This window comes from Amblyraja radiata, chromosome 2 (genome assembly GCF_010909765.2).
Source record: "Amblyraja radiata isolate CabotCenter1 chromosome 2, sAmbRad1.1.pri, whole genome shotgun sequence".
Taxonomy (NCBI): domain Eukaryota; kingdom Metazoa; phylum Chordata; class Chondrichthyes; order Rajiformes; family Rajidae; genus Amblyraja; species Amblyraja radiata.
In genome coordinates this window covers 120,611,515-120,634,800 of record NC_045957.1, presented here as the reverse complement: position 1 = coordinate 120,634,800, position 23,286 = coordinate 120,611,515, and the positions used below count along the sequence as shown (strand labels likewise).

General features: G+C 53.1%; 1 protein-coding gene across 1 annotated transcript in view; it reads left to right on the top strand.

Annotated features, from left to right (window-relative positions):
* rreb1 (ras responsive element binding protein 1) overlaps positions 1–23,286 on the top strand; it is a 47,667-nt gene that overhangs the window by 13,295 nt on the left and 11,086 nt on the right. The window contains exons 2-6 of the mRNA XM_033014590.1: positions 966–1,110; positions 7,566–7,711; positions 8,377–8,566; positions 8,925–11,526; positions 17,964–18,128. Coding sequence (XP_032870481.1) covers positions 966–1,110; positions 7,566–7,711; positions 8,377–8,566; positions 8,925–11,526; positions 17,964–18,128 — 3,248 coding nt within the window. The remainder of the gene's footprint in view (positions 1–965; positions 1,111–7,565; positions 7,712–8,376; positions 8,567–8,924; positions 11,527–17,963; positions 18,129–23,286) is intronic.

Here is a 23,286-nt window from a genome sequence, read left to right as displayed (position 1 = left end):
GTCCATGTACACAACATCTACAGCTCTGCCCTCATCAACCTTTATGGTCACGTCTTCAAAAAAATCAATCAGATTTGTGAGACACGACCTCCCACGTACAAAACCATGCTGACTATCCCTAATCAGCCCTTGCCCATCCAAATGCCTGTATAACCTATCCCTCAGAATACTCTCCAGTAACTTACCAACTACAGATGTTAAGCTCACCGGCCTATAGTTCCCAGCATTTTCCCTGCAGCCCTTCTTGAAAAGAGGCACAACATTTGCCACCCTCCAGTATTCCGGCACCTCCTATATTTAAGGACGACTCGTAAATTTCAACCAGGGCTCCCGCAAATTTCCTCTCTAGTTTCCCGCAAAGTCCTCGAATATATCTGATCAGGCCCCGGAGATTTGTCTAGCTTCAAACACGACAGCACCTTCAGTACTTCTTCGACGGTAACTCTGACTGCTCTAAAGACACTTCCAATGGCTGCTCCAAGTTTCTCCGTCCTACTGTCTTTCTCCTCGGTAAATACAGAGGAGAAATACTCATTGAGGACCTTGCCCATCTCCTGTGGCTCCACACAGAGGTGACCGCTTTGATTCCTGAGAGATCCCACTCTCTCTCTAGTTACCCTTTTCCCCCTTACGTATTTATAAAATCTTTTGGGATTGTCCTTAATGCTACCCGCCAGAGCTATCTCCTGGCCCCTTTTTGCCCTTCCGATTTCCTTTTTTAGTTTACTCCTTAGTTCCCAAAACTCCTCCAGGAATGCACTTGATCCCAGCTGCCTATACCTGTCCCATGCATCCGTCTTGTTTTTGACCAGACAGCATCTGTGGAGAACATGGATAGGTGACGTTTCACAGAGTGCTGGAGTAACTCAGCGGGTCAGGCAGCATCTGTGGAGAACATGGATAGGTGAGGTTTGTGCGGGTGTAGTGTGGAGGGACTGACCCTGGCCACGGTTGTGTTTCTACAGACACATGAAGATCCATGAGAAGGAGCCGTCCGTGACTGGAGCCGCCAGTCCGCCCTCCCCCAGTAAGAGGCGCAGACTGTCGGCCAAGAGGAAGCTGAGCCAGGAGGAAGGAGAGCCGGTGAAAGAGGAGTCACCCAGCAAAAAGGTAACCCCCTCTTACACAGACACACACACACGTACACACACACACGCACACACACGCACACGCACACGCACATGCACACACACACACGTAGACACACACACACACACACGTAGACACACACACACACGTAGACACACACACACACACACACACACACACACACACACACACATGCAGACACTTACACACATACACACAGAATTCCACAGACTCACAGACTCACAACTCAGGTTTGAAGGTTACTTGGGCCTGTTTTCGCGCTGTATGTCTAAACTGTGGAATTCTCTGCCTCAGAGGGCGGTGGAGGCCGGTTCATAGATACATAGAAAATAGGTGCAGGAGTAGGCCATTCGGCCCTTCGAGCCTGCACCGCCATTCAATATGATCATGGCTGATACTTTCAAGAGAGAGCTAGATAGGGCTCTTAAAGATAGTGAAGTCAGGGGATATGGGGAGAAGGCAGGAACGGGGTACTGATTGGGGATGATCAGCCATGATCACATTGAATGGCGGTGCTGGCTCGAAGGGCCGAATGGCCTAGTCCTGCACCTATTGTCCATTGTCTAAATGGCTTAATCCTTGACGTACAGATTTGTAGGTTACTTGGCTTGGTAAATGTAAAAATTCTCCCTCGTGTGTGAAGGATAGTGTTATTGTGCGGGGATCGCTGGCCGGCACGGACCCGGTGGGACGAAGGGCCTGTTTCCGCGCTGCATCTCTAAACTGAACTCTGCCCCCTAGTGGTGGGCATTTCCACCCTGGGAACAACTGACTGTGTCTCTGGTTAAGGTGCGGAGTCCCTGCTTTCTCTACACTACCTGCCCCTCCACCTATCCTCTGCATCGTCTGCAAACTGGGCCACAAAGCTTCCGATGCGGAACAGCGTTGGATCGAGCCTCCGATGGGCAGGGAGGGAGTTTGCAGAGCAGGCTGTTGGTGTTGGCAGGCGTACGCTGATACACGCTCAGCACGGCTCCCAGCCACAGCAACAAAGGGCTCCTTGTCTCACCTGGGAGGAGGGTGTGTCTCGACTGGCAACGGTTCACAGACACTCAACTCATCCAACCACTCGCTGCAGTTTAGAAGGATGGGGGGGAACGGGTCCTCATTGGAACTTAAACCCATGTCCTCTGGTCCTCGATTCCCCTACTCTTGGCAAGAGACTCTGTGTCTCCCCGATCTATTCCCCTCATGATGGCGGGCCTGTCATATGCTGAGAGAATGGAGCGGCTGGGCTTGTACACTCTGGAGTTTAGAAGGATGAGAGGGTTTCTTATTGAAACATATAAGATTATTAAGGGTTTGGACACGCTAGAGGCAGGAAACATGTTCCCGATGTTGATGGAGTCCAGAACCAGGGGCCACAGTTTAAGAATAAGTGGGTAAGCCATTTAGAATGGAGACGAGGAAACAATTTTTCTCACAGAGAGTTGTGAGTCTGTGGAATTCTCTGCCTCAGAGGGCGGTGGAGGCCGGTTCTCTGGATGCTTTCAAGAGAGAGCTAGATAGGGCTCTTAAAAATAGCGGAGTCAGGGGATATGGGGAGAAGGCAGGAACGGGGTACTGATTGTGGATGATCAGCCATGATCACATTGAATGGCGGTGCTGGCTCGAAGGGCCGAATCCAGAGAACCGGCCTCCACCGCCCTCTGAGGCAGGGAATTCCACAGACTCACCACTCTCTGTGTGAAAAAGTGTTTCCTCATCTTCTAAATGGCTTACCCCTTATTCTTAAACTGTGGCCCCTGGTTCTGGACTCCCCCAACATCGGGAACATGTTTCCTGCCTCTATTGTGTGCAAACCCTTAATAATCTTATATGTTTCAATAAGATGCCCTCTCATCCTTCTAAATGAAGGTTTACAAGAATGATCCCAGGAATGAGTGAGTTAACATGTGATGAGCGTTTGTCGGCACTGGGCCTGTACTCGCTGGAGTTTAGCAGGATGAGGGGGGGACCTCATTGAAACGTACAGAATAGTGAAAGGCCTGGATAGAGTGGATGTGGAGAGGATGTTTCCACTAGTGGGAGAGTCTAGGACTGGAGGTCACCGTCTCCGAATTAAAGGACCTTTTTAGGAAGATGAGATGAGGAGGAATTTCTTTAGTCAGAGGGCAGTGAATCTGTGGAATTCTTTGTCACAGACGGCTGTGGAGGCCAAGTCAGTGGATATTTTTAAGGCAGAGATATATAGATTCTTGATTAGAACGGGTGTCAGGGGTTATGGGGAGAAGGCAGGAGAATGGGGTTAGGAGGGAGAGATAGATCAGCCTTGATTGAATGGCGGAGTGGACTCGATGGGCCGAATGGCCTAATTCTACCTATCACATTCCCTTGTGACGTTACAGACACACTCGCCTTGTCCACTGTATGAGGGCAGCGTTGTACAGAGATACAGCACGGAAACAGGCCCTTCGGCCCAGCGTGTCCGCACCGACCAGCGATTTCCCCGCACATTAACACCATCCTACACGCACTAGGGACAATTTACATTTACAGAAGCCAATTAACCTACAAACGTGTCCGTCTTTGGAGTGCGGGTGGAAACCGGAGCACCCGGAGAAAACCCACGCAGGTCACGGGGAAAACGTGCAAACTCCGTACAGACAGCACCTGTAGTCTGGATGGAACCCGGGTCTCTGGCGCTGCGAGGCAGCAACTCTACCGCATAGATTTTCTCCGGGTGCTTAATTGGCTTCTGTAAATTGCCCCACGTGTGTAGGATAGTGTTAGTGTATGGGGTGATCACTGGTCGACACAGTCTCTGTGGGCCGCAGGGCCTGTTTCCCACGCTGTTCGGCGTAGAATGTCTTTGACAAGATACCAAATTGAACTAATCTCCTCTGCCGGCATGTGATCCATGCCCCTCCATCCCCTGCATATCCATGTGCCGATCCAAAAGCCTCTTAAACACCACTATCGTATCTGCCTCCACCACCACCCCTGGCAGCGCGTTCCAGGCACCCACCACCCTCTGTGTAAAAAAAACCTGCCCCGCACATCTCCTTTAAACTTTGCTCCTCTCACCTTAAAGCTGCGCCCTCTAGTGGTGGACATTTCCACCCCTTTGGTCACAGCAGGGAAACTTTGGCCCAACTTGCCACGTCTACACTAGTCCCACCTGCCACGCTTGGCCCATATCCCTCCAAACCTTTCCTATCCATGTACCTGTCCAAATGTTTCTTAAACGTACTGATACTACCGTTATCAACTACCTCCTCTGGCAGCGCGTTCCATACACCCACCACCCTCTGTGTGAAAACGTTACCCCTCAGATTCCTATTAAATCTTTCCCCCTTCACATGTCCATGTTCTCCACAGATGCTGCCTGACCCGCTGAGTTACTCCAGCACTCTGTGAAACGTCACCTATACATGTTCTCCACAGATGCTGCCTGACCCGCTGAGTTACTCCAGCACTCTGTGAAACGTCACTTATACATGTTCGCGAGAAAAAAAGTTGCCCCTCAGATTCCTATTAAATCTTTTCCCCCTCACCTTAAACCTATGTCCTCTGGTCCTCGATTCCCCTTACTCTGGGCAAGAGACTCTGTGCATCTACCCGATCTATTCATCTCATTATTTTGTACGCCTCCATAAGTTCACCCCTCATCCTCCTGCGCTCCATGGAATAGAAACCCAGCCTGCTCAACCTCTCCCTGTCGCTCACACCCTCTAGTCCTGGCAACGTCCTCGTAAATCTTCTCTGTACCATTTCCAACGTTTGACACTTCCACCCCTACACCCTCTAGTCCAGGGGGTCGGCAACCTGCGGCCCCCGGGCCAAATGCGGCCTGCAACCCAAAATCATCCGGCCTGCAGGTGGATTTTTTCGCCGGGCTCTGTCTGTACCGCATCCTGCGCAAAGCCGCCGGCACCTTCTGTGAACACGATTCAGAAAGAACTGCAGGTGCTGGAAAAATCGAAGGTAGACAAAGTGGAGAAACTCAGCGGGTGGAGACATGCGAGGGTTGCATGAGGCTGCCTCACCCGCTGAGTTTCTCCAGCATTTTTGTCCCCCTTCTGTGAGCACGTGATTTGATGCCTGCCATCCGGGGCGGGATCCGTGTGTACACGTGATAGATGTGGCCCCCCCCCCATCCGCTCACAGACGTGCGTCCCGGCCCCTATGCACAACAAGGTTGCCCGACCCCTGCGCTAGTCTGTGACACTTCCACCCCAGTGGGTTAGGCACCGCAGAGGTGTCTCAATAGACAATAGACAATAGGTGTAGGAGTAGGCCATTCGGCCCTTCGAACCAGCACCGCCATTCAATGTGATCACGGCTGATCATCCCCAATCAGTACCCCGTTCCTGCCTTCTCCCCATATCCCCGGACTCTGCTATTTTTAAGAGATCTATCTAGCTCTCTCTTGAAAACATCCACAGAACCGGCCTCCACCGCCCTCTGAGGCAGAGAATTCCACAGACCCACAACTTTCTGGGTGAAAAAGTATTTCCTTATCTCCATTCTAAATGGCTTATCCCTTATTCTTAAACTGTGGCCCCTGGTTCTGGACTCCCCCAACATCGGGAACATGTTTCCTGCCTCTAGCGTGTGAAAACCCTTAATAATCTTGTATGTTTCAATAAGATTCCCTCTCATCCTTCTAAACTCCAGAGTGTACAAGCCCAGCTGCTCCATTCTCTCAGCATATGACAGTCCTGCCATCCCGGGAATTAACCTGGTGAACCTACGCTGCATTCCCTCAAACAGCAAGAATGTCATTCCTGAACTTTGGAGACCAAAACTGCACACAATACTCCAGGTGTGGTCTCACTAGGGCTCTGTACAACTGCAGAAGGACCTCGTTGCTCCTCCTATATTCAATTCCTCTTGTTATAAAGGCCAACATGCCATTCGCTTTCTTCACTGCCTGCTGTACTTGCATGCTTACTTTCATAGACTGATGTACAAGGATCCCCAGATCCCGTTGTACTTCCCCTTTTCCCAACTTGACGCCATTTAGATAGTAATCTGCCTTCCTGTTTTTGCTACCAAAGTGGATGACCTCACATTTATCCGCATTAAACTTCATCTGCCATGCATCTGCCCACTCCCCCAACCTGTCCAAGTCACCCTGCATTCTCATAGCATCCTCCTCACAGTTCACACTGCCACCCAGCTGTGTGTCCTTCTATACAACTGCGGAAGGAGCTCTCAGTGCTCCTGGCAGTGGTTTCACCAGCTGCTTGATGGTGTTGGCATCTCTCCTGCCGTTACACAGGAGCAACAGGCCTGTTGTGTTCTGGGCAGAGCTGCTGGTAATCTCGGGGCTTCCGTGGAGACAGGTGGGGGCAGGGGTCGGAGACAGGCTTCTTCCCAGCTGTCTGTGAGAGACAATGTTGTCCTTGTAATCACTGGGATTTAGAGGGATGAGAGGGAATCTTAGAGAAACACGTACAATTCCTAAAGGATCGGACAGGCTCGATGCAGGAAACATGTTCCCCAGGTTGGGGGGAGTCCAGAACCAGGGGGTCACACAGTTTAAGAATAAGGGGTCGGCCATTGAGGACTGAGATGAGGAAATACTTTTTCACCCAGAGAGTTGTGAATCTGTGGAATTCTCTGCCACAGAAGGCAGTGGAGGCCAATTCACTGGATGTTTTCAAGAGAAAGTTAGATTTAGCTGTTAGGGCTAACGGAAGCAAGGGATAGGGGGAGAAGGCAGGAACGGGGTACTGATTTCAGCCGTGATCATATTGAATGGCGGTGCTGGTTCGTAGGGCTGAATGGCCTCCTCATGCACCTATTTGTTATGTTTCTATGTTTGTTGGGGAGAGCGGGGCTGAGATGTAACCCGACATGTGTGTGTGTGTGTGTGTGTGTGTGTGTGTGTGTGTGTGTGTGTGTGTGTGTATGTGCAAGCGTTTGTGTGTGTGCGTGTGTGTGTGTGCGTGTGTGTGTGTGTGCAGCATCTGTGGAGAACATGGATAGGTGACGTTTCACAGAGTGCTGGAGTAACTCAGCGGGTCAGGCAGCATCTGTGGAGAACATGGATAGGTGACGTTTCACAGAGTGCTGGAGTAACTCAGCGGGTCAGGCAGCATATGTGGAGAACGTGGATAGGTGACGATTCGAGTCGGGACTCCTCTTCAGACTGACAGGTGACATTTTGGGTCAGAACCCAACATTTTCACCTAACCATGTTCTTGACCTGCGTGGGTTTTCTCCGAGATCTTCTGTTTCCTCCCACACTCCAAAGACGTGCAGGTTTGTAGGTGAATGTGCTTGGCATAAATGTAAATTGTCCCTAGTGTGTGTAGGATAGTGTTAGTGTGCGGGAAATCGCTGGTCAGTGTATACTCGTGGGCCGAAGGGCCTGTTTTGCACTGAATTTCTAAACTAAACTAAATCAAGCCACCTGCAGCATTTTGTTTGTGGACTGAACAGTCTTGTGTTTATGTTAACGGAGGTCTCGCCCCTCTCTCTCCCCCACCCCCCACATGTCCCAGGCCCAGGTTACGAGAGAGAGTGCCTCTGAAGCGGAGGAGGAGAAGAAGAGTGAAGAGGTCCTACATTGTCCTGTGTGCCTGAAGACCTTCATCTGCAAGTATGGACTGGAGTCGCACATGGAGACCCACCCGGACTCCAGCCTGAGGTGAGCCCGCAGCCTGCAGTGTATCTCCGCCATGTGTGTGTTCGTGAGACCACACCTGGAGTATTGTGTGCAGTCTTGGTCCCCTAATCACTCTGGAGTTTAGAAGGATGAGAGGGTATCTCATTGAAACATATAAGATTATGAAGGGCTTGGACACGCTGGAGGCAGGAAACATGTTCCCGATGTTGGGGGAGTCCAGAACCAGGGGCCACAGTTTAAGAATAATAAGGGGTAAGCCGTTTAGAACGGAGACGAGGAGATTTTTCTCACAGAGAGTGGTGAGTCTGTGGAATTCTCTGCCTCAGAGGGCGGTGGAGGGCGGTTCTCTGGATGCTTTCAAGAGAGAGCTGGATAGTGCTCTTAAAGATAGCGGAGTCAGGGGATATGGGGAGAAGGCAGGAACTAATTGCGGATGATCAGCCATGATCACATTGAATGGTGGTGCTGGCTCGAAGGGCCGAATGGCCTACTCCTGCACCTATTGTCTATTGTCTATTGTCTACACTACTCCCACCTGCCTGTGTTTGGGAGTAGTGTAGTGTGAGGGGAGGGGAGGGGAGGGGAGGTGATGTTAAGGGATGAGGGGAGGGGAGGAGAGGAGGGGAGGTGATGTGAGGCAGGTTCTGCCCCACACTGACTCCACCATTGTTCTCTGGCTGGTCCAGGTGTGGTTTGTGTTGCATCTGCTTCAAGAGCCAGCGAGGCTTGCTGCGGCACAATGCTCTGGTCCACAGGCAGCTCCCCACCGACCCCAGCGGCCACCCCTTCATCCAGAACAACCTCACCATCCCCAGCGGCTTCCACGACCTCGCCTTCATCGACTTCTCCTGCCACAAGTTCCCCCTCATCTCTCAGGTAAACCCTCCCCTCTACCCCCTCACTCACCTCTCCCCTCCCCTCCCTTCTCCTCCTCTCCTCCCCTCCCCCGTCCCCTCTCCCTCCCTTCTCCCCCTCTCCCGTCCCCCCCTCTCCCCTCCTCTACCTTCCCCTCCCTCCTCTCCCGTCCCCCCTTCTCCCCTGCCTTCCCCTCCCTTCTCCCTCCCCTCCCTCTGTAGTCCGTTGCATGTTCCGTGCTGCATGTTGCGTGTTCTGCATTCCGTGTTGCATGTTCCGTGCTGCGCGTCGCGTGTTCCGCATTCCGTGTTGCGTGTCCCGTGTTGCGTGTCCCGTGCCGCGTGTCCCGTGTGTGATGCGTGTGTGCTGCGTGTTACAGGTGTGGTCGGAGGTGAACCTGCGCCGCTGCACCAGCCAGTTCCACCGCTTTGTGTGCGAGACGTGTAACAAGGCGTTCCCCATGTCGGACGCGCTGGTCCTGCACATGCACACGCACCGCGCTGCCGCCGCCGCCACCACCGGGGACGAGCCCGCCCGATGGCCAGATACCGAGCAGGCCTCCTTCCTGGCGGCGCTGGGGCTGCAGCGTGCCGGCGCGGCACGGCCGGTGATGCGGCAGGACACGGATCTGGGACACGCGTGGGTGGACAGTCCCCACTGGAAGCTCCGCCAGGACACCACCGCCAGGGAGCAGCCCCCGCTCAACAGCGCCCCGCTCTCCACACTCGCCCCTCCCCGGGGCAGGGACGCCATGAAGGTCCTCTCGTTGGCCGCCCTGCCCAAAGGCTTCACCATTCAACCAGACAGCAGCACGAAGGCGGTCAGGCCCGTGTCGGCCGACACCATCGAGCTGGCCGACATCCAGCAGATCCTGCAGATGGCCTCCTCCGCCCCCTCCCACATCAGCCTGCCCCCCCTCTCCAAAGCCCCCTCCATCCCCACCCAGTCCATGTACCGCCAAATGCCCCCCCTCAAGCCCAAACCCCCGCCCTGCACCATGGTGGTAGACGCCATGCCCACCTCCCTGATGAGCGCCCACCTGGCCCCGCCGGGCTGCCGGCCCTCCCTCCCCCTACCCCACCCTCCCCCCCTGCGGCTGGTCAAGCTCTCGGCCGACTCGTCCCTGCGGCCACAGGACCTCAAGCTGCGCCCGGCCAACGGCTCGCAGGCCTTTATCCAGCCCAAGGCCGAGCCGCTGAGCCCCGTCGAGATGAAGGCCCAGCAGGCCGAAGCCCGGATGCCCCACGAGGTCAACGGGGCGGTCAAGCGGGAGCGGTTGGAGGGGAACTTCAAGGCCATGGGCATGGCGGTGGGCGGCAAGAAGGGGACGGTGTTGAAGAAAGTCCTGTACCCGTGCCGCTTCTGCGACCAGGTCTTTGCCTTCTCGGGGGTGCTGAAGGCCCACGTGCGCTCCCACCTGGGCATCTCGCCCTACCAGTGCAACATCTGCACCTACATCGCGGCGGACAAGGCGGCCCTGATCCGCCACCTGCGCACCCACAGCGGCGAGCGTCCCTTCATCTGCAAGATCTGCCACTACCCCTTCACCGTCAAGGCCAACTGCGAGCGGCACCTGCGCAAGAAGCACCTGAAGCTGAGCCGCAAGGAGATCGAGAAGCACATCGAGTACGCCGAGTGCCGGCCCAGCGCCCTGTCCGAGTCCTTCCGCTCGCCCGACACGGTGTGCAAGTACTGCGGGCAGGACCTCAAGTACTACCGGGCCCTGCGCCACCACCTGCGCACCCACAGCGGCTCGAAGCGCAAGCCCTTCGAGTGCTGCGAGTGCAGCGTGGGCTTCTCCACCAAGAACAACTGCGTGCGCCACCTGCTGCGCCAGCACACCCACGTGGAGGAGAAGGAGATCGAGAACCACGTGCGCTCCATCGACTGCTTCCTGGGCGGCCTCCGCAACGGGGCCGAGAACCCCTCCCCCGGCCTGGGCCCAGCCCCCCTCCCCCTACACCCGGCCCACAACGGCTACCACCGCGGCCCCACCATCAAGCTGGAGCAGCCGGCCCCCTTCTCCGAGGAGCCCCTGGACTTCTCCCGGAAGATGCGGCCGTCGGACAGGTCCGCCCCCCCACCCTACGAGGTCGGCGCCGAGCCCATCGACCTCTCTGTGCCCAAGGGCAAGGGTCAGGCCAGGGGTCAGGAGGTCAGACAGCCCGCTGGGGGGAATCCCGTGCTGGGCGGAGCCCCGTTGGGTTTCCCCCTTCTCCCGGCCCCCGGCTCCCTCCTCCGGCCCCTCAAGCCCAAGCCCGCCCCTCCCCCCCTCCTGCCCAAGCCTCCTGTCCCCCTCAAAGAGCTGCCCCCCCTGGCCTCCATCGCCCAGATCATCTCCTCCGTCTCCACCGACCCCGCCCTGCTGATGAGGGAACGAGGGGGGGGAGCGGTGGGGCAGGGGGAGTGCGGACCCCGACCCATCTCCCCACCCCCGCCCCCCGCCCGGGGGGGGCAAGAGACGGCCGCCCCTAGACCCTCCCCCCTCCCCCTCTCTCTCACCCTCCCACCGCCTCTCCCTCTCCCCCTCCCCGCCCCGTCAGCCGGGCCGGTCCCCGAGAAGGCAGCGGCCCCCTTTCCCCTGCCCCTCCACCCCGCCGCGCGCAGCGCCCTGTTCGGGGCGCTGAGCGCGGCCAAGAGGAGGGTCAGGAGGAGGGGCATCCGCTTCAAGAAGGTGCGCGGGGCGCTGGCGGGGGCCGGGGCGGGCCCGGTGCCCGGAGCGGAGGGAGAGTCCGGCTCGGAGTTCGCCAGCGTGGAGCGGATGCTGGTCACCACGGACGCCAATCACTTCAGCCTCTACCTCCAGTCGGCCGAGACCAAGGGCGACCTGTCCCAACTCGAGCGGGACAAGAGGGCCGTGAAACTCATCAAGGCCAAGAAAAACTCCTACTCCAACTCGGTCCAGAAGATCACCTGCCCCTACTGCCCACGCCTCTTCCCCTGGGCCAGCTCGCTGCAGCGACACATGCTCACACACACAGGTAAGCCCACGCAACACGCCACCAACAACACACATACACACAGTCTACAAATCAAGGGCCTGTCCCACTTTCACGACCTAATTCACCACCTCTGCCGAGTTTGCCCTTGGCTCATACTCGCAGCATGGTCGTCACGAGGTTGTGATGCTAGTCAATAGACTATAGACAATAGGTGCAGGAGTAGGCCATTCGGCCCTTCGAGCCAGCACCGCCACTAGTAGTAGCTACTCGTGGCATCAAGTAGGTCGGGGCGTTTTTTCTAGCCTGATAAAAAATGTCCACGAGTAAAAAAAGGTTGTTAATTAGATCGTGAAAGTGGATCAGGCCCATAAGGGATCGGCTCGATGCAGGAAAAATGTTCCCCATGTTGGGGGAGTCCAGAACCAGGGGTCACACAGTTTAAGTATATGGGGTCGGCCATTTAGACATTAGGTGCAGGAGTAGCCTCTTTGAGCCATTCAATGTGATCATGGCTGATCATCCACAATCAGTACCCCGTTCCTGCCTTCTCCCCATATCCCCTGACTCCGCTATCTTTAAGAGCCCTATCTAGCTCTCTCTTGAAAGCATCCAGAGAACCTGCCTCCACCTCCCTCTGAGGCAGAGAATTCCACAGACTCACAACTCTCTGGGTGAAAAAGTGTTTCCTCGTCTCTGTTCTAAATGGCTTACTCCTTATTCTTAAACTGTTGGCCCCTGGTTCTGGACTCCCCCAACATCGGGAACATGTTTCCTGCCTCTACACGCAACAGACAGCACTGCAACAGACGCAGTTTAAGAATAAGCGGTCGGCCATTTTGGACAAAGACGAGGAAAAACACTTTTCACCCAGAGAGTTGTGAATCTGTTGAATTCTCTGCCACAGAAGGCAGTGGAGGCCAATTGACTGGATGTTTTCAAGAAAGTTAGATTTAGCTCTTCGGGCTAACGGAATCAAGGGATATGGGGAGAAAGCAGGAACGGGGTTACTGATTGTGGATGATCAGCCTATTGAATGGCGGTGCTGGCTCGAAGGGCCGAACGGCCTACTCCTGCACCTATTTTCTATGTTTCCAACAGACCCTTCAGCCCACAATGTCCGTGCCAAACAGGATGCCAAGTGATGGCAAGACTAACAAAACGGATGGCAGGGCTCTGGGGACTATTGTAGAGCAGAGCGATCCAGGAGTGGTGTTTAGTTGCAGTTTAGTTTACTGTCACGTGTGCCGAGGCACCGTGAAAAGCTTTTTGTTGCGCGCTAACCAGTCAGCGGAAAGACAGTACATGATTACAATCGAGCCGTCCACAGTGGCTCCCTGTATGCAAGAAGGAACTGCAGATGCTGATTTAAAGAAGGGTCTTGACCCGAAACGTCACCCATTCCTTCGCTCCAGAGATGCTGCCTCACCCGCTGAGGTAAGGGCCTGTCCCACTTGGCCGTCATTTGCGCGTAAATTACATCGTTTATGCGTCATGGTTGCGCGGTGACATAGGCAGTGACGCGCGCGGCGTCGCAGGATTTTGTGATGTACAAAATCTTTGCATGCCATCTGCGTGACGCGCAAATGACAGCCATGTGGGACAGGCCCTTTACTCCAGTGTTTTGTGTTCCCTGTTCCCTGTTGAAACATATAAGATTGTTAAGGGCTTGGACACACTAGAGGCAGGAAACATGTTCCCGATGTTGGGGGAGTCCAGAACCACTTTTCCTCACAGAGAGTGGTGGAATTCTCTGTGGAGGAGGCCGGTTCTATGGATGCTTTCAAGAGAGAGCTAGATAGGGCTCTTAAAGATAGCGGAGTCAGGGGATATGGGGAGAAGGCAGGAACGGGGTACTGATTGGGGATGATCAGCCATGATCACATTGAATGGCGGTGCTGGCTCGAAGGGCCAAATGGCCTCCTCCTGCACCTATTGTCAACTGTATCCAGGCACATAGTTCCCTGAAGGTGACGTCACAGGTAGATCGGTTGGTCAAGAAGGCTTTCGAAAGACGTTGGCCTTCATCATTGAGTATAGAGGTTTGGAGGTCGTGTTGTACAGGTCATTGGTGCGGCCACATTTGGAGTATTTGGGTATAGCTCCATAGATGCTGCTGCACCCGCTGAGTTTCCCCAGCAATTTTGTGTACCTTTGGAGTATTGTGTTCAGTTTTGGTCACCGTACAATTGCAAAGATGTTCTCAAGTTGGAAAGGGTACGGAGAAGATTTACGAGGATGTTGCCAGGACTCGAGGGTGTGAGCTATAGGGAGAGGTTGAGCAGGAGGATGATTTTACAGAGGTGTACAAAATCATGAGAGGAATAGATCGGGTAGATGCACAGAGTCTCTTGCCCAGAGTAGGGGAATCGAGGACCAGAGGACAGAGGTTCAAGATGAAAGGGGAAAAGATTTAATAGGAACCGGAGCTTTTTCACACAGAGGGTGGCGGGTGTATGGAACGAGCTGCCAGAGGAGGTAGTTGAAGCTGGTACAACTACAATGTTTGAGAAACATTTAGACAGGTACATGGATAGGATAGGTTTGGAGGGATATGGGCCAAGCGCAGGCATGTGGGACTAGTGTAGAAGGGGCATGTTGGCCGGTGTGGGCAAGTTGGAACGAAGGGCCTGTTTCCACGCTGTATCACTCTAGGACTAATGATTTGGATAGAGGGCCTCACATGGAACTAGATTAAATGTGTTGGGCTGAATGATTTGTGTTTCACAAGCTGATATGTTACAGGAGTAGAATTAGGCCGTTCGGCCCATCGAGTCCACTCCGACATTCAATCTTGGCCGATCTCTCCCTCCTATCCCCATTCTCATGCCTTCTCCCCATAACCCCTGACACCCGCACTAATCAAGAATCTATCTATCTCTGCCTTAAAAATATCCACTGACTTGGCCTCCACAGCCGTCTGTGGCAAAAAATTCCACAGATTCACCACCCTCTGACTAAAGAAATTCCTCCTCATCTCCTTCCTAAAAGAACGTCCTTTAATTCTGAGGCTGTGACCTCTGGTCCTAGACTCTCCCACTAGTGGAAACATCCTCTCCACATCCACTCTATCCAGGCCTTTCAAAATTGGTTCACACTAGTTCTATGTTATCCCACTTTCTCATCCACTCCCTACACACTGGGGACAATTTACAGAAGCCAATTATGGACGCCTCTACTTCCTTAGACGGCTCAGGAAGTTCGGCATGTTCCCTACAACTCTCACCAACTCCTAAAGATGCGCCGCAGAAAGCATTATATCGGGATGCATCACAGCACGGTTTGGGAACAGCTCCATCCAAGACCGCAAGAAATTGCAGCGAATTGTGGACGCAGCCCAGACCATCACACAAACCAACCTCCCTTCCATCGACTCCATCTACACCTCACGCTGCCTCGGCAAGGCCAGCAGCATCATCAAGGACCAGTCGCACCCCCGGTCACTCCCTCTTCTCCCCTCTCCCATCGGGCAAGAGGTACAGAAGTGTGAAAACGCACACCTCCAGATTCAGGGACAGTTTCTTCCCAGCTGTTATCAGGCAACTGAACCATCCTACCACAACCAGAGAGCGGTCCTGACCTCCCATCTATCTCACAGGAGACCCTTGAACTATTTTTAATTGTACTTTGCTGACTTTATCTTGTACTAAATGTTATTCCCTTTATCATGTATCTGTACACTGTGGACGGCTCGATTGTAATCATGTATTGTCTTTCCGCTGACTGGTTAGCACGCGACAAAAGCTTTTCACTGTACCTCGGTACACGTGACAATAAACTAAACTGAATTTTAAGGTGAGAGGGGCAAAGTTTAAAGGAGATGTGCGGGGCAGGTTTTTTTTACACAGAGGGTGGTGGGTGCCTGGAACGCGCTGCCAGGGGTGGTGGTGGAGGCAGATACGATAGTGGTGTTTAAGAGGCTTTTGGATCGGCACATGGATATGCAGGGGATGGAGGGACTTGGATCACGTGGAGGCAGAGGGGAGTTGGTCTTCGCATCATGTTCAGCACGGACATTGTGGGCCGAAGGGTCTCTCCCTCTGCTGTACTGTTCTATGCCCTTAATGGGAGCACCCTGAGTGAACCCAGGTGGTCTCAGGAAGAACGTGCAAACTCCACATAGATCATCTGGCAGAGCACAGATGGATGTCACAACTGATATTGACAAGAACATTTTAAAAATGAATATTTATTTTTCTAAATTAATCCACCTGGCTACCAAACCCATCTAACCTTTTATCGAAACAAAGAAATGCAGATGCTGGTTTATACCACGGATAGACACAAAGTGCTGGAGTAACTCAGCGGGTCAGGCAGCATCTGTGGAGAACATGGATAAGTGATGTTTCACAGAGTGCTGGTAACTAAAGCTAGTTATTTGTTATCGGAAAGATGTTGTCAAGCTGGAAAGGGTACAGAGAAGATTTACGAGGATGTTGCCAGGACTAGAGGGTGTGAGCTATAGGGAGAGGTTGAGTAGGCTGTGTCTCCATTCCATGGAGCGCAGGAGGATGAGAGGTGATCTTATAGAGGTGTACAAAATCATGAGAGGAATAGATTGGGTAGATGCCCAGAGTTGGGGTATCGAGGACCAGAGGACATAGGTTCAAGGTGAAGGGGAAAAGATTTAATAGGAATCGTAGGGGTAACGTTTCCACACAGAGTGCTGGAGTAACTCAGCGGGTCAGGCAGCATCTGTGGAGAACATGGATAGGTGACGTGTATGGAACGAGCTGCCATGAGAGGTAGTTGAGGCTGGGACTATCCCAACGTTTAAGAAACAGTTAGACAGGTACATGGATAGGGCAGGTTTGGAGGGATGTGGACCAAGCGCGGGCAGTTGGAACTTGTGTAGATGTGACATTGTTGGCCGGTGTGGGCGAGTTGAGCGGGAGGGCCTGTTTCCACACTGTATCACTCTTTGACTGTAAAACCTCCCCCCTCCCCTCATTCATTCCACGTCCATTCCTCCTTCTGGCTTCACAGTTCACGCCTCATCTCCCCTTCTCCCACACTTTGTCCATTCATGTCTGACCGCCGAGCAACAATACTAGTCACGGTGAAATTCTTTGTTCTAGTTTAGTTTAGAGATGCAGCGTGGAAACAGGCCCTTCGGCCCACCGAGTCCGTACCGACCAGCGATCCCCCAAAACACTAACACTATCTTGCACACACTCGGGGACAATTCACACTTACACCAAGCCAATTAACCTACAAACCCGCACGTCTTTGGAGTGTGGGAGGAAACCGGAGCACCCGGGGAAAGCCCACGCAGGTCACGGGTAGAACGTACAAACTCCGTACAGACAGCACCCGTAGTCGGGATCGAACCCGGGTCTCTGGCGCTGTGAGGCAGCAACTCTACCGCTGCGCCACCGTGCCGGACAAGGTATGCAAATAGTCACCAGGTAAAGGGCGTCAACAAGGTTTCCCACTCCATGTTCTCCACAGATGCTGCCTGACCCGTTGAGTTACTCCAGCACTTTGTGTCTTTTTTCTGTAAAGCAACATCTGCAGTTCCTCCAGTTGTGTCACTGCCTTGGGGGTTAATTGTGGGAAAGTTACTGACACCTTTTTTCAGTAAAGATCTCATAACTTTGGATTTACGTGGATAGGACAGGTTTAGAGGGATATATGGGCCAAACGTGGGCAAGGTGGGACTAGTGTAGATGGGGCATGTTAGTCGGTGTGGGCAAGGTGGGACTAGTGTAGATGGGGCATGTTGGTTGGTGTGGGCAAGGTGGGACTAGTGTAGATGGGGCATGTTAGTCGGTGTGGGCAAGGTGGGACTAGTGTAGATGGGGCATGTTGGTGGGTGTGAGCAAGGTGGGACTAGTGTAGATGGGGCATGTTGATCGGTGTGGGCAAGGTGGGACCAGTGTAGATGGGGCATGTTGGACAGTGTGGGCAATGTGGGACTAGTGTAGATGGGGCATGTTGATCGGTGTGGGCAAGGTGGGACTAGTGTAGATGGGGCATGTTGGTGGGTGTGGGCAAATTGGGACTAGTGTAGATGGGGCATGTTGGTCGGTGTGGGCAAGTTGGGACTAGTGTAGATGGGGCATGTTGATCGGTGCGGGCAAGGTGGGCCGAAGGGCCTGTTTCCACGCTGCATCACTGTGACTTTGGATAGACGTGGATAGGACAGGTTTGGAGGGATATATGGGCCAAACATGGGCAGGTGGGACTAGTATAGATGGGGCATGTTGGTCGGTGTGGGGCCGAAGGGCCTGTTTCCACGCTGTATCACTCTGTTACTTTGGATAGACGTGGATAGGACAGGTTTGGAGGGATATCTGGGCCAAACGTGGGCAGGTGGGACTAGCGTAGATGGGCCACCATGGAGAGAGGTGGGGCCGAAGGGCCAGTGTGTGCGTGGTGTGTGGCTGTGCCTCTAACTGGGTGATTCTGATACAATTGATAAGCAAGCGTTTTGTGAAGAGAATTTTTTTTTTTTCTTTTTTCTTTTGAAATAAAAGGTCAGAAGCCATACCCCTGCCCCACATGTGAGGCCTACTTTTCCACTAAGTCTAACTGTGAGCGTCACCTCTTGCGCAAACACGGTGTGGCGAATCGTTCTTTCCGGAGGAGTGTGCTGCTGCCCCGTTCCAAGCTGCCCGGCACCAAGCCCCTGGACTCCACAGGTAACTATCGGAACATCACGATCGCAGTATCACCCCAACCTCCACGCCCACTCACTCTGCCCCTCCCTCATGGCCCCTCTCCCCCTCTCTCTCTCTAAATCTCTCTCTCTCTCTCTCTAAATCTACTATCTAAATGGTGTCAAGTTTGGAAAAGGGATCTGGGGGTCCTTGTACATCAGTCTATGTGAAAGTAAGCATGCAGGTACAGCAGGCAGTGAAGAAAGCGAATGGCATGTTGGCCTTTATAACAAGAGGAATCGAATATAAGAGCAAAGAGGTCCTTCTGCAGTTGTACAGGGCCCTAGTGAGACCACACCTGGAGTATTGTGTGCAGTTTTGGTCTCCAAATTTGAGGAAGGACATTCTTGCTATTGAGGCAGTGCAGCGTAGGTTTACAAGGTTAATTCCCGGGATGGCGGGACTGTCATATGCTGAGAGAATGGAGCAGCTGGGCTTGTGCACTCTGGAGTTTAGAAGGATGAGAGGATATCGTTGAAACATATAAGATTGTTAAGGGCGTGGACACGCTAGAGGCAGGAAACATGTTCCCGATGTTGGGGGAGTCCAGAACCAGGGGCCACACAGTTTAAGAATAAGGAGTAAGCCATTTAGAACGGAGACGACAAAGCACTTTTTCTCACAGAGAGTGGTGAGTCTGTGGAATTCTCTGCCTCAGAGGGCGGTGGAGGCCGGTTCTCTGGATGCTTTCACGAGAGAGCTAGATAGGGCTCTTAAATATAGCGGATATGGGGAGAAGTCAGGAACGGGGTACTGATTGGGGATGATCAGCCATGATCACATTGAATGGCGGTGCTGGCTCGAAGGGCCGAATGAAAACCCACGCAGGTCACGGGTAGAACATGCAAACTTCATACAGACAGCACCCGTAGCGAGGATCGGACCCAGGTCTCTGGCGCCGGGAGGCAGCGGCTCACAGTTTCTTCTGGGTGCTCTGGTTTCCTCCAAAGACATGATCGCTGGTCGGTGCCGACTCGGTGGGCCAAAGGGCCTGTTTCCGTGCTGTATCTCTAAACTAAACTAGAATCAAGCTTGAAGGAGGGTCATGTCCATGTTCTCCAGAGACACTGCCTGACCCGCTGAGTTACTCCAGCACTCTGTGAAACGTCACCTATCCATGTTCTCCACAGATGCTGCCTGACCCGCTGAGTTACTCCAGCACTCTGTGATCCACAGCAAGGGGGGGAGGGAGAGAAATGGGGAGAGAGAGATAGAGAGAGAAAGAGAGAGTGAAAGTCAGAGAGAGGGATGGAGAGAGAGTGTCAGAGAGGCAGAGAGAGAGAGAGGGGGGGGGGTGGAGAGAGAGGGGGGGGGGAATGGAGCGAGAGAGAGAGAGAGAGAGAGAGAGAGAGAGAGAGAGGGGGGGACGGAGAGAGACAGAGACAAGGATGGAGAGAGGGGGAGTGCAGAGAGAGATGGAGAGAGAGAGGGAGGGAGGGATGGAGAGAGAGAGAGAGGGACTGAGAGTTAGACAAAGAGCATGAGACACAGAGAGAGAGAGAGGGACGGAGAGAGAGGGAGCGAGAGAGATACCGAGTGGAGAGAGAGACGGAAGTATTCGTCTAACTGGAGTAAAAGCTTTGACTTTTACCAAGAATATGTTTAGTTTTCGTGTACTGACACAGTGGGCACTAATGTAACGACGGCGTTTTGGTAAAAAATAATGCAGAATACTCAATCAAGAGTTTCCTTCGGATTTAAATTTGACTTTAGAGACACGGCTTGGAAACAGGCCCTTCGGCCCACCTAGTCCGTGCCGACCAACGATCACCCCGTTCAGACTAGTTCCACGTTATCCCGCTATCTCATCCACTCCCTGCTCACACTAGGGAGCCGATTAACCTGAGGAAGGGTCTCGACCCGAAACATCACCCATCCCTTCTCTCCAGAGATGCTGCCTGTCCCGCTGAGTTACTCCAGCCTTTTTGTGTCTACCCTCGTTTTAAACCCGCACCTGCAGTTCCTTCCTCCACCTAACGTACGAACCCGCAGGTCTTTGCTTTGTGGGACATTGCAAAGTTTAAAGGAGATGTGCGGGGCAAGTTTGTTTGTAATCAGAGGAATCGAGAACCAGAGGACATGGGTTTAAGTGGGGGGGGGGGAGGAAGATTGAATAGGAACCTGAGGGGTAACTTTTTCACAGAGGGTGGTGGGCTATGGGGAGAAGGCAGGAGAATGGGGTGAGGAGGGAGGGGTAGATTTAGTTTAGAGTTGCAGCGCTGAAACAGGCCCACTCTCGGCCTACCGGGCCCGCGCCCACCAGCGATCCCACTACACCCCACACTAGGGACAATTTTTTACATTTACGCCAAGCCAATTAACAGACAAACCTGCACGTCTTTGGAGTGTGGGAGGAAACCGAAGATCTCGGAGAAAACCCACGCAGGTCACGGGGGGAGAACGTGCAAACTCCGTACAGGCAGCGCCCCTAGTCGGGATCGAACTCGGGTCTCCGGCGCTGCGTTCGCTGTACGGCAGCAACTCTACCGCTGCGCCACCGCGCCGCCCTGATTGAATGGCGGAGTAGACTAGATGGGCCGAATGGCTTAATTCGGCTCCTATCAGCTATGGCCATTGGTAACAGCAAGACACCGATTGTTACAGGGACAGAGAGTCACACAGCACGGAATCTGCTCTTGCCCAGAGTCGGTGAATCGAGGACCAGAGGTTTACATAGGTTTAAGGTGAGGGGGGGAAGATTTAATAGGAACCTGAGGGGTAACTTTTTCACACAGAGGGTGGTGGGTGTATGGAACGAGCTGCCAGAGGAGGTAGTTGAGGCTGGGACTATCCCAATGTTTAAGACATGTACATGGATAGGCAGGTTGAGAGGGATATGGACCAAACGCAGGCAAGTGGGACTAGTGTAGATTGGGCATGTTGGTCAGTGTCTGTGCTGGGTCGAAGGGCCTGTTTCCACGCTGTATCATTCTAAGATGCCCCATCTACGCTAGTCCCACCTGCCCATATCCCTCCAAACCTGTCCTATCCATGTACCTGTCCAACTGTTTCTTAAACGTTGGGATACCTCCTCGGGCAGCTCGTTCCATACACCCACCACCCTTTGTGTGGAAAAGTTAACCCTCTGATTCCTTTCCCCCTTCATCTTAAACCTCTGTCGACTGGTCCTCGATTCCCCTACACTGGGCAAGAGACTCTGTGCATCTACCCGATCTATTCCTCTCGTGATTTTATACAGCTCTGTAAGATCACCCCTCCTCCTCTTGCGCTCCAAGGGCCTGAGCTACAGGGAGAGGTTAACGAGTCCCAGCCTGCTCAACCTCTCCCTGTAGCTCAGGCCCTCGAGTCCTGGCAACGTCATCGTAAATCTTCTCTGCACTGCTTCCACTAAATGACTCGGGCGTAATCATAGACGTGTTGGATAGTAAGTTTGCCAAGATAGCTGGGGGACGGACTGTGAGGAACCCTGTCAAAGTATACAGAGGCTGGTGGGTGCCTGGAAAGCGCTGCCAGAGGTGGTGGTGGTTGAGGCAGATATACGATAGTGGCGTTCAGGAGACTTGTGGATAGGCACATGGATATGCAGAGACACAGATCACGTGCAGGCAGGGGAGTTTAGTTTAGTTTAGTTTAGAGATACAGCGCGGAAATGGGCCCTTCGGCCCACCGGATCCGCGCCGACCAGCGATCCCCGCACACTAACACTATCCCACACACACTAGGGACAATTTTACATTCATACCAAGCCAAGCAACCTACAAACCTGCACGTCTTTGGAGTGTGGGAGGAAACCGAATACCTAGGAGAAAACCCACACAGGTCACGGGGAGAACGTACAAACTTTGTACAGACGTCACCCGTGGTCGGGATCGAACCCGGGTCTCGGGCGCTGAAGGCGCTGTAAGGCAGCAACTCTACCGCTGCGCCACTGTGCTGCCCCAAGTTGGTCTTGGCACCACGTTCAGCATAGACATTGGGCCTGAAGGGCCTGTTCCTGCGCTGTGCTGTTATAGAGTCATAGAGTGATACAGTGTGGAAACAGGCCCTACGGCCCAACTTGCCCACACCAGCCAACGATGTCCCATCTACACTAGTCCCACCAGCCTGCACTTGGTCCATATCCCTCCAAACCTGCCCTTTCCATGTACCTGTCTAACTGTTTCTTAAACATTGTGATAGTCCCAGCCTCAACTACCTCCTCCGGCAGCTCGTTCCACACACCCACCACCCTCTGCGTGAAAAAGTTACCGCTCAGATTCCTATTAAATCTTTTCCCCTTCACCTTGAACCTATGTCCTCTGGTCCTCGATTCCCCTACTCTGGGCAAGAGATTGTATGTTAGAAACATAGAAAATAGGTGCAAGATTAGGCCATTCGGCCCTCCGAGCCTGTACCGCCATTCAATATGATCATGGCTGATCATACAACTCAGTATCCTGTACCTGCCTTCTCTCCATACCCCCTGATCCCTTTAGCCACAAGGGCCACATCTAACTCCCTCTTAAATATAGCCAATGAACTGGCCTCAACTACCTTCTGTGGCAGAGAATAGTAAGATTAAACGAGAACTTACCAGTTTGAAGTTTGATCGTTATTTTATGAGGAGTTACGATGAGGGAATACGTGAAGAACCCCGCCAGGACGCATGCGTGTCATTCTTCAAAGCAGCGGTGTGAAATCACAGATAACTGTAATGACTAAACATAGTAAGATTAGAGAAGAAATACCAGTTGAGTGTATGATCATGGGTGGGAGCGGAGGGCACGTATTCCCTCAACGTACTCCTCATAAAATAACGATCAAACTTCAAACTGGTAAGTTCTCGTTTAATCATACTATTTTACTTCGGAGTCGCGTGAGTGACTACGTGAAGATTTCAAAGCTCTGTGATTTCATGCCGTGGAAACGAGTCCATGCATCACATCTGCCTTGATGACTCTAGGAGGAATTGTGTCAACATATTTTAGACATGAATCCGACATTGAAATCCATGAATTTATTAACACAAATTATAACCCCTATTTATGGGGTAATTAAATTACAGAACTTAAATTGTTTCTGCAAATGTTCCAGGTTTAATGACTGGTTTATGATAAAATAGTTGGAATGTTTTTTCCCCTGACCATCCTGCTGCCTTGAGGGTTTGGTCCATTGGTACATCCAACTGCATAGCTGCCGA